Source organism: Pyrus communis, chromosome 10 (genome assembly GCF_041283825.1).
Source record: "Pyrus communis isolate YQ-2024b chromosome 10, ASM4128382v1, whole genome shotgun sequence".
Lineage (NCBI taxonomy): Eukaryota > Viridiplantae > Streptophyta > Magnoliopsida > Rosales > Rosaceae > Pyrus > Pyrus communis.
In genome coordinates, this window is record NC_142574.1 from 22,823,738 (window position 1) to 22,834,541 (window position 10,804).

Genomic DNA, 10,804 nt, shown 5'->3' on the forward strand with positions numbered 1-10,804 from the left:
CTAAATAAGGCCTTCCAGAAAACTAGGAAACAAAATAACAAAATGATAACCTTTAATTACAATCCTAATACAATATGCCCAGTCAGATATCTTTCACGTTTTTGGACCAAACCAACACCAAATCCAACCCAAATGGTCTTGTTTTAAAGATCAGGACGTCCTCTGCAAGTTCCAAGAATGGCCTAACTCCAAAAAACATTATCTTCAGTTAAATTAAAGAGCAGGATGAAATTTGAACTCGAGTGCATAGAGAAAAACACACGTATACTTTTCCGTTAGTATCATATATATTGCTAAAGATTACAGATTCAATCCTCTCATAGGCAGATGGGGTATGCCTCTATTTTTCTCCAATCAATGGCAGAAAGTGATTATCTTACACTTTCCCAATGAATTATAAATAGAATGTAAACATATTTTGTGACCTTTCTGTATTAGTTAGAGGAACAAAGAAAATTGGAAAAGCTGAGGAAAACAAAAATGTAACCTGAGCAAATGCAACAAAATTATAAATAAAACCAGCAGCACCTTCAGCCCTGTGAAATGCCGGGATCATTTTGCGCTAATCTACATTTCTAAAGCTCTCGCTCGTATGCCAAATCTTTTTCTGGATAACAAACAGCACATCATCATCCTGCTCGGTGCCTCCCTCTGCATCAGCGGTAGCCACTGCTTCCCAGTGTAACGCCTTCATATATTTGTTTATGAACTCCACCACCTTTCGGTTATCACGCACAATGATGAAACCTTTGGGCCTCAGGATGCGATCCATCTCAATTAACAAATCAACTCCGCTACATCCTTTCCTTTCAATATCGGAGAAGAGGGTCCAAGCGTGAAGTAGATCATAAGTTCGTGGGTAGGTCGAGTAGGCTTCACACCTGTCACAAGTTGCACCACACAAATATATCAATATTTGATCAATGTTACAATGGCAAAGAAAAATTAGTATCATGTTTATACATCATGCACTTATGCCTAATGCAATCGAACGAAAGGTTCTCTCGTTCCTAAGATTGAAAGTAAGCCTGAGATCTTGCCTAGTAATATTTCAAGAGTAACAACAAATCTATACATGGCAGCATAACTATATAGGTGGGAATTTCTCGTTCTAAACACCAACTACCTCAACGGTTCAAGGTTCTACAAGTTTCCAATTAAAACTTTTCATGGGCTAGTTTGCCTTGCCAGCAGTGAGTAGTAGCATCCTCATCGTCATCTTTCCATTTGTCGCAATCATACAGGGAGTGAATATCAAAAACAAAAGGCAAATTAACTCATAAAGATTGTCCAACGTACCAATTATGTACTGAGCCTATCAGTCCTCTGTCGTATATTATTTTTAGTGTGTTAGGTCCGTCTTCTGGCACCACATTCATAACCCAAACATCTTTGTTCTTCAAAGCCCCTGCAAATGAACCCAGGTTTGCCTTCATGTCCATCACATTCCTTATTGTGTCGGAATTAATCTTTGGGCTCAAAAGATTCCAGTAATTTTCAACTCTTTTTTGCCAAACTTCCTGCAACACATCAATACTGTCATACACCAAGTATTTGTATGTTTGTAATTTATATAAGTGAATATTACCATAGCAGAGTAGGTAAAAAAGATGCAGGTTTTTTAAGAATTACCATGTCTTTTTCAAATATGTCACTGGAATATCCGAAATCACCAAGACGGGGTGGAGGCGTAGTCAATCGAGCAGGCCAAGGAGCCAAACCACTTCCTCTTGCTCTATGGTTTTCTGAAAAGAACACACCAACAAAATGTAAATGCTTTCTCAACTCTGCTATTTAAACAACTAGATACTGCAAAAGTATCAGCAACCTATAGTTCCGGGAGAGTCCATTTTCTACATTAGTATTTCTCAAATAACAATGTAATAGACCAAAAAAAGGTTCTGACTTGTTACTTTGAGACTTCTCAAGACAACTAACAAAGCACAGAAATTATAGAAATCGTTTAGAAAATGGAGGAAATAGGACTCACGCTCAGAGTATGGTGTGATGCAAGCCTCCATTTTCACATTATAGACAGCATCTGGATCATCATCCGATCTGCAAAGAGGTGGTTGAGTACCAGGCGGTCTTTCCATGTAACAATCATTAGTCAACGGCTTGACCCAAATAACAGTTTGGTTCTTTTTAGCAGCAATTTTCCAGCACATCCGTTCCACAAGGGCACTCATAGCTTTCCAAATTCTAAGATCCTCTTCATCCTGTGCGTAGGCTTCAGGAGATGAGTAGGCAAAATAACCTCCTGGTCTAAGCACCCTATCTAACTCAAGGAGAAGTAGCCCATCCCTTTGAAGCCAATCAATCCTACAGCGAGAACAATGAGCCAGTTCGAAAGATCTACTAGGGTAAGGGAGTCTCTTGGTCCCTAAAACACCAAGATATGCAGGAATTCCTCTCTCCAATGCAAACTGGATCTGATTTTGATGAACATCATTAGGTGCCAAGGACATTGCAATAATATCAGAAGACAGCAGGTATCCTCCAAAACTAGCAACACCACAACCAACATCAAGGACTGTTCGGAGCCTTCCTCCATTATTTAAAATGTTCTTAGGAAAGTTGAGCATCTGCCAATCCACACCAAAAATAGTCACTGTTTTATCATGAAAGAAAATATTACAGATTTACTAAATTTCTACGGACTAATTCAATTTTTACCCTGTGAAGGGCCACTGTCTTACATTAGCCATTGATGCGATGTACTTGTCAGCTCCATAATGGAAGTGAGTACCTCCTCCAGGAAATCCAATCTTTTCACCTTTGACAACCATCCACTTTTGGTCAGACTTCTCAGTTGCAAGGTGGGTATGAGGTATATTTGCTTGCCATACCTCGTCTCGGCTTTTAGGCCACTTGATTGGGATCTATTTACATAAAAACAGCAGAAAAGCTTCAGACTATATTATTCAAGCGAAACTTCTAATACAAACTTTCCTCGTTCAATTCCATTTGATGTAAAGACTTAAGCAGGATCTCACCTTATATCCAGGAGGAGGTGGAATCAAACAGTTATATCGCCTTTCAGGCACTGGGCAGTGTCTCTCGTAGTGCTCCATCACAGACAGATCCAATTTCAATCTTGTTTCGTAGATAAGGTTTCTGTCTAAGCAAGGAATCAGTTCTGAGTGTCTATCATCACAAACCTTCATCATTGAAAACATACTTATATTAGTCTAAAAATATATATAACTCAGATAAATAACTCATAAGTACACCATGAAGTGAAACGACATGGTAAATATTAGCGAAGGCATCTCACCGGTATGCTCTTCAATACAACGCCATCCTCTTCATCGTCACCAAGTTTGGGAGGTGATTCGTCAACATCTTCATCCACACCCAAGTAAGTAGAACCAAATTTTCTAATCTTACTGCCATACTCGAGAGCGGAGGAACCACTTTTCTTAGAATACAAATATAGGAGACCACAAATGATCACCAAAACAAGAACTGAGGTGACCAAACGTTTCTTTTGGCTCCCGTCAGCCCTCCCCCGAGACATTGTTGGAAACCAACAAGAAAATCACCCTTCTACTTCGACTTCAACATGCAGAGTTCAAAATCAAGCTACAAGATGCCAGCTCCAGTTTCACTCCAAAAGGAAGATCAGTCGATGTTTCACTTCAGAAACAGCTTCAATCACCTAAACAACATTAAACTGGTTAGTTCCATCGATTACAGATACAATGCCAGTACATAAAGAAAATGATCTGCGATACTACGAATTCAAACATTGAAAATTAACATATAAGATTAAGACATTCAACTCATCACTTCAAGTAATCCATATGAAAGTTTCTCTATGACTCCACTGTATTTCCATAACTCGATTTAGTAAAATCGCAAAGATTCACAATGAATCATCCTAATCCAATCCATATTATACGAAAAAGAAGAAGATATTAACTTGTGACTTGAGATAATACCTAATGTCATTGATTAAAAGTTTAAAACAGAAAAGGAAAACCTCATTAATTAAAACAGAAAAGGAAAACCAGAAACTAACAGCGAAAAGGTAATGTTAGATACTCACAAACCGAAACCAACCAAACCAAAGCAAGTGAAACAAGTACAAAAAACAACAACAATTGAATCCCAGCAATCAAAAAACGAATTCCAGTCTGACCCAGTTCCTTCAAAGAGGAACAAATCTGGAAAAAAAAAAAAAAAAGTACCACTACCTGATTTGTCTGCACAGATTAAATCAGCTGAAATAAATGGCATATAAAAATGAATGATACCAATAGAAAGCATAAGAGTGAAGAGGAAGGAGGATAAAACTGGAAACAAGAAACCCAAAAAATAAGATGCAAGGCATTAGCAAACGCAAAAGCACCGACAGTTGACAGTTGACAGCTGCCATATACATGATAAACGTGAGACCTTCAACTTCAGTAAACAAAAATTGACAGAGATTGATACGACCCAGCTCGTGAAATCGCAAAAATCGTCGGCAGTGTTAATTCCCAAAGCTGAAAACGTCCGATTTGAAATTGCCCAGATGAAAATTTTTAGAAAAACGGTAAAAAAATCAGATCTTTATTGGATAGAGACTCGAAATTGCAGATGGGCCATAAACAGAGTAAGTGAGATTGGAGAGTGGGGATGGATCTGAACCGTTAGATAGCGTCCGTTGTTGGATGAGTATTGACCAGAGGACGGTCCTTGTAGAGATGGATTTTTCTCGGAGGAGGGAGGGGGGGAGAGAGAGAGAGAGAGAGAGATGGGGTCCTTAATTCTTATGAGTGAGGAGTGAGAATCTTGAAAAAGAATGTGTGATGTGAGAATTTGACTCAGAGAGAGAGAGAGAGTGAGATCTATTCGAGTAATAAACAAAGAGTGAGATCTACAGAGGAGAGAGAGAGAGAGAGAGACGGCGACGGTGAGAAAACACGACAGATATAGGTGGTTGTTTGGAGAGACGAGTGAGTGAATACGCGGCATTTACACGTCCCATGGGAGATTTTGGCGCGTGAAAGTGAAAGTCCTCAGCTTTTTTCACTATTTTTGACAAAGCAATGGTGGCAAGTGGGATGGGAAGTGTCCAGTTTTTATTTTTTTTTTTGACAAATGATATTATCTACATGGGATGGACTCGGTCTCACAATAACCTATCAATAATATGATTCAAATTTACCTTTGCTGAGAATTGAATCTAAAACCTCTTACTTACAAGTGAAGTCAAGTGCCAAAGTCTTAATTGTGAGAGGCTGATTGTGTAAATCTACACATTCACCAAGTCTTTATGAACATTTCACATATTAAATTAATTTGGTTTAGCATAAAGGTAAGTATTATTGTTTAAAGTCGTCTCATTAAATATTATAGATTGAAAATTGGTTAATTCATATAGATTAACACATATTATGTTTTCTCTCCATGGATAGTGTCAGAGTAACTGGTTTGGAGGCATTGGTTAGAATCACATTAAGACAAGTATGTAGGTGCTCAATAGGAAGTGAGTCCATTGAATGCAATCAACAAGGAGTTCTCACATGAAAACTCATATTTGGAACAATATAAAGTAGTCCTCTAATCCGAGACATCACAGTTATTTTGCGATTAGGTCCTTATTCTTGATTTTTCAATATACGTCTAATGGCACATATGCATTTAAATTAGTCTAATTCTCAAATCTTTTGTGTTTAGTTACACACGTATTATAATTTGTAATGTAATAACTGCAAAATAATGAATTAGAATCACAACGTTCTTATTTATCTTTACGACACGTAAGTGTTCAAATTAGCCTAATTCTTGACTTCCTTTATAATGTACTACATGCAAAATAGGAATTAGAGTGACACAAAGAGTTAATCTCATACCATGTATCTTTCATGTTACTTTTTTTATTTCAAATAAACTAATATACTCTTAAGTGATTAATTTATATATTTATAATTTAACAATATAATTTGCCGTGATAACTTTTTTCATATTGTATATATAGTTTTCATTAAACATTTTTGAATTTGTCATGTAAACTTATATCGCGTCAAACTGAAGTCAGCATGTCCTCACCAAACATTTCTTATTTAATGTGCAATTATCAATTGATATTTTCAACATAATTCTTTGTCTACTAGTGGATCAAATTGGAGGTCACTAAGCTATTGAATTGGATCGGTTATGATGCAACTACTTCGACGTGATTGCATGAGATGGCGTTTTTGGGTCTATTTCAGAGAGGTCAAGTATTATTAAATTAGAATTCCCCATTACTTTATCTTATACCCTTAACATTAAGGAATTTGTATATTAAAAGTGAGGAAGAGATCCCATCCCGATCTCTCTCACCAAATCCTAAGAATTTGAAAATTCGGACCTTTGAAATTTGATTCAACGACTACAAAGAAAGAACCTCTTTAAAAATTATAATAATTCAAATTTTAAAAGTCCGAATATTTAGATCCTTAAAACTTGATGGGAGAGATCCGAATGAGATCTCTTCCCTTACAAGTGAATACCAAAATCTTTCATCAATGGTTTTTTTCTCTTCCACCAATATCTCTTGTATTAAAGAATATCTTGAAGTATTTTTAGCATGACTGTCCCACTCAGACAACATGTCGTTTTTGGTCAATTTAATTGTACATCGCGCGGTAAAAAAAAACAATATTTACGCGGTTTCCTCCAACCGACATGAACAAGCAAAGCAAAAAGCTTCAAACTTTTCCCAAAACCCCAAATCAGACAATTCGATTTAGGGTTTTTTTTCTTTCTTATTTGACCTAAAATCCCAAATCGAATTTCGGATCCTACCCACAAGCAAAAAGATGGCGAATAATATTTCAGAATCTTTGAAAGGTAAAAAACGCCCGCGAGAAGCGGACATTGATGCCCCAACCGGCGATTTCGATCAGATTCCAAGATTAGGTATATCCTCACTGTTTTCATAAAAAAGAATTAAAATTTGTATTTTTTTCACTTTTAGTTGATCATTTTTAGGGATTTGAAAATCTGGGAAATTTTTTATTGCATTTGGGTAGTTCATATTAATCAGCAATTATTAATTGTTGGGCAAATGCAGAGGAAAATCTTACATTCAGCAGCACGTTGGTCGGGCTTCGGATGATGCGAGCTCAGTTTCCGAACTTCGAAAAGGTTAGGATTCTAAACTTTTGATTTTGATGTGATTGTTTTTTTAACGTTTCAGAGTTCACAAGCAGCTGAGTTAATTGAATAGTTGTGAATTTGTAGCTTTTCTTGTTTCCTAAGTTTTTGCTACTGTTTAAAGTGGTGGTTAGTCAGTTGTATTCGTCGCAGCAATTTGATTTTTGTTTGTTTTATTTGAGCGATATTATAATCTAATTATATAGGGGAGCGATTCGAACTTGGGTGCTCTAGCCAACTTGGCTTGGTCAATGATATCTTTCTGAATATGCTTAGTTTGATTCATGCCTTTTTCAGGTAACAGTTCAGCTTTTCATTTTGCGGTCACAGTTGTATGGCATTGTAGACGACAGAACACAGGTGGACCGAGATTTTAGAGGTCTGTGAGAACTTGAAAGAAGATAACAGAAATTTGTTTGAACTTTGAATACATTTTTAATCTGCTTTTTACAAGAGTAGTAATGTTGTTGTGAAGCCTTTTTGCTTGAGAATTGAATCAATGATCTTAGTTACTGATCAGTACATATAGAACTTATCCCAAAATTTGTGAGAACTTGACACTTTTGTTTCTTTCCATCAACAGTGGAATTCGATTCTAGGTATTAGGTGCAATGTCACTTTAAGATAGTTCGCACCTTCGTTCTTCAGGAGTCTCTTATGACTGACCTAGGTTACTATTATTTTGCAGAGTCTAAGAAGAGAGAAAGTACTACGGGTTTTCAAGTTAAATACTGGACAAGACGATCATGCAATAATCTTTTTGGATAACTATCTTTGCCAGGTTTGTTTACAAGAATATTTAGATGTTTATTCAGAAGCAGGATTGCATTTTATCATATATTTTCTAAGGGAGAAATGCTTCTCCATCTTGCTATCTTGTCGTAAAAAGAAGTAATGAATATCCACTAAACGTGCTCTGGGTCTGTGCTTCCTCCAATTTTGTGCCTTGTCAAAACTTTGTTAGGACATGGCAGTACATTGATGAACTTCTTACTGTCTGTATATATATGTAGATGGAAAAGGTTGTGAAAAGATTCGAAGAAAAGGACGAAGATATTCTTGAAGTTTTTAAGTGGTTTAAATGACACGTTATTTATTTGAAACTGGAACCCAGTATTGTACATCAAGAACTTGTGAGTGATGGGAGTATCTGTGTACTTCTCGGAGAAGGTTTCTTTTAAGGCAGTTTAATGCGCTTAACAAGATAATGATTGAACAAGTCGCTATGTAGATACAATACAATACAATTACAATCCAACAGAAAAATGGTTTGCAGCGGTGTAAATTATTATCTCGTGGAGGAAGGGTGAAGGATGAACACATCTCCCTCTTAATCAATTCTGGCTTTCTTGTAAGTGCACTTTTACTTATTCATTAGTATAATATGTTGCAGCTGTTTGAATTCCCTCATTGATTATATGGTACATTCTATGGTTATTTTGTCTGTGGCGTTGGAAACTAGTGAAATAAGTTCACACTGAACATGATTTGATTTAAATCCTTCCTCTTAAAGATTTTATGCAGCTCCTTTTATGGGGAATGCTTCCCCTTAGTTCTGTTTATTGGGTTCCTGTTGAATTTTTTGACGGTGTCCAGCTTTCTAACTATGGAATCTACTTCTAGACTCGGCAACTTATTTATCGAAATGTTCACTGGTCTGCAATTCCAAATATTGGTTCAGTACTAAAAGGCCTCTCTCAGGTATATAATAAAAGGTTAGCTTTGTAAACTTGTAGGCTGCTAGATTAGAGACATAGCTTTTGGTATTCAAAATGTTAGACATTTGACACTTACGGAGATTGAGTTTTCTCTGGCATTTTACTGCAATTTTTTAAAGCTTGAACAGAAAAAATTGTCTAAATTTTGAATCACGAGATCCTCTTTGTTCAGGGAAGAAAGCAAGTTCTTTCTCTTCTAAACCCCAGGAGATACAAATAAATGATGATGGCTCCTTTAGAGAAGACGGGTCTTCGATTTTCTCCACTTATGAGATTTCACCTTTGTGATCTAATAGGCTCAGGTCATCTCAAAACTGCCAAGAGACTGACAGGCTTAGTTGTTCGAGTCTCAAAAGATTGAAAAACAGGAATAGTACTAGCAGCCCCATGGATTCATAAGATTGTTGTGCTTCTCTTGGCTGTCTATCTTATTATAGGTATACCAGCGCTGCTGAATATACGTTCTACTAGGTACATGACCAGAAGTTTTGCAGGCCGTCCAATGTGGACGAACAAACAAAGTCATCGTATCAGCAAACCAGCCAACCCGCACGAGCATGAAGGATAGAAGATCTGCTAGGTCTTGTATTATTCATTTCATAACTGATATTTATTTTTTCAGTTCTACAGCATCCATGTGAATTCATGCTTAGTTCATTTCTTCTGATTTGATTATCCATTTTTTGTAAGACGTTGTAGTTGAAAGCACGGTAGGAAAATGAGTTACAGTAGAGTACACTCGGAGCTCCTTTTGTTGGACGTCTCGCTGCTATCACCGAACTACTACCTACGATGCTTTATCCCAGTAGTTCATTATATTAACCTTCAGAGAGCTATAACAAATCTCAATCGAAATTTTGCATCACACTCTCCATGGAATTCCACCATAAACCACTGCAATGCCACCACCATCCCAACCTTGCATATTTCAGTGGTGAAGGTTGAGGACAGAACTACCAGGTGTGCAAGTCAATTTTTTCCAGAAAAAGGCTGTGCTAGCGTCTTTGAATCTCAACAGCTGCTATTGGAATTTCACCAAAACCTCATAGTTCTTCAGAGTATGTGGGATGTTCGAGGCAGCGGGGAGCTGTCACGGATGATCTGAAAGCAACTGGTCCGACTACAAAATACAACAGTTGGTGGCATGCTAGACTTAGGAGGGCTGGTGGAGAGCCTGTGCAACAAGACTTTGAGACAAAAGAAATACAACGAACTGATAGCCCTTCCATAATACTGCTTTTATTGAATTGAATCTGGGCTTCTTCTCATGAATGTGAATTATAACAAATGGACAACGACTAATATTAGTTGTAGGACCAAAGAAACATCTAAAAATTTCAAAATCAAATTGGGAAAAGATTGTTGGGTACCAGGTACAAGCCTACTTCGTTGTTAGTAATACGAGCAATATGTATTAGGTACTGTAGATTGACATTCGATATTAGAAGATTACTCTCTGATTACATTCATATTCACCCTATTGTGGCTATTTAATTTCTATTATTCCTAGTTCTAAAAGATTAAACTCTTATTGACGTGAGAAATACTATATTTTCATATTACCATTTCCCCCCCTACAATGTGATATTCTAAACTATTGCAATCTTTGAGAGAATATGATTTGAAAGTTCGTATTTTTAAGTACTAACCACTTGGCCTAGCTTACTACAATTTGGTTATGCATAATGGGACAATCGATATACACAAGAAATGCTTGAATGCACAAGCATCATTATTTAACCAGTACCGCAATCCCACCACCATCCCAAAACCTTTGCATGTTTCTGCGGTGAAGGTGTTGGGTCAATTGCATTGGAAGAGACATTTGGTGATAAAGTCGTTTGGAATGAAGGATAAATCATTAGATTCATGTCTGTTGAAGTAAGAAATGGAGGCAGATGTGTGAAAATTTTCATTTTTATAGGGATTAAAGGGGATAATCTATAAGCTACTTA

The 10,804-nt window shown here is 36.8% G+C and overlaps 2 protein-coding genes across 18 annotated transcripts; one reads left to right on the forward strand and one right to left on the reverse strand.

The window, feature by feature from the left end:
- Positions 1-247: 247 nt before the first annotated feature.
- LOC137728051 (putative methyltransferase PMT3) lies at positions 248-4,933 on the reverse strand. Of its 6 annotated transcripts, none has more exons than XM_068466931.2 (8): positions 4,402-4,933; positions 3,278-3,661; positions 2,997-3,161; positions 2,700-2,882; positions 1,991-2,585; positions 1,633-1,745; positions 1,300-1,520; positions 248-881 (listed from the first exon to the last, which is right to left on the reverse strand). In XM_068466931.2, the coding sequence occupies exons 2-8, from the start codon at positions 3,518-3,520 to the stop codon at positions 563-565; spliced, it is 1,839 nt and encodes a 612-aa protein (XP_068323032.2). In that variant the 5' UTR covers positions 3,521-3,661; positions 4,402-4,933; the 3' UTR covers positions 248-562. The 6 variants fall into 6 exon arrangements, with proteins under 6 accessions (XP_068323032.2, XP_068323029.2, XP_068323030.2 ...); XM_068466928.2 differs by having other exon boundaries at positions 4,636-4,922; XM_068466929.2 differs by having other exon boundaries at positions 4,200-4,921.
- A 1,492-nt stretch (positions 4,934-6,425) lies between these two features.
- On the forward strand, positions 6,426-10,318 carry LOC137728920 (uncharacterized). 12 transcript variants are annotated; one of them, XR_015952614.1, is made up of 7 exons: positions 6,455-6,894; positions 7,049-7,122; positions 7,429-7,510; positions 7,820-7,912; positions 8,145-8,832; positions 9,022-9,429; positions 9,540-10,318. XR_015952614.1 is itself a non-coding variant. In XM_088678482.1 (5 exons), the coding sequence occupies exons 1-4, from the start codon at positions 6,795-6,797 to the stop codon at positions 7,897-7,899; spliced, it is 336 nt and encodes a 111-aa protein (XP_088534608.1). In that variant the 5' UTR covers positions 6,455-6,794; the 3' UTR covers positions 7,900-7,912; positions 8,145-10,318. The 12 variants fall into 12 exon arrangements, 3 of the variants coding, with proteins under 3 accessions (XP_088534608.1, XP_088534607.1, XP_068323823.2); XR_015952613.1 differs by having other exon boundaries at positions 9,549-10,318; XR_015952612.1 differs by having other exon boundaries at positions 8,145-9,429.
- Positions 10,319-10,804: the final 486 nt, after the last annotated feature.

What these genes read in the sequence shown, in the direction of transcription:
- LOC137728051 (XM_068466931.2), bottom strand. Translation starts at nt 3,520, where the DNA reads ATGTCTCGGGGGAGGGCTGACGGGAGCCAAAAGAAACGTTTGGTCACC. An exon ending in CATCACACCATACTCTGAGC is followed by an intron (nt 1,746 to 1,990) that starts GTGAGTCCTATT and finishes TGTTCTTTTCAG; the next exon opens with AAAACCATAGAGCAAGAGGA. An exon ending in ACATATTTGAAAAAGACATG is followed by an intron (nt 1,521 to 1,632) that starts GTAATTCTTAAA and finishes GATGTGTTGCAG; the next exon opens with GAAGTTTGGCAAAAAAGAGT.
- LOC137728920 (XM_068467722.2), top strand. Translation starts at nt 6,795, where the DNA reads ATGGCGAATAATATTTCAGAATCTTTGAAAGGTAAAAAACGCCCGCGA. An exon ending in CGATCAGATTCCAAGATTAG is followed by an intron (nt 6,895 to 7,048) that starts GTATATCCTCAC and finishes GGGCAAATGCAG; the next exon opens with AGGAAAATCTTACATTCAGC. An exon ending in AGTTTCCGAACTTCGAAAAG is followed by an intron (nt 7,123 to 7,819) that starts GTTAGGATTCTA and finishes ATTATTTTGCAG; the next exon opens with AGTCTAAGAAGAGAGAAAGT.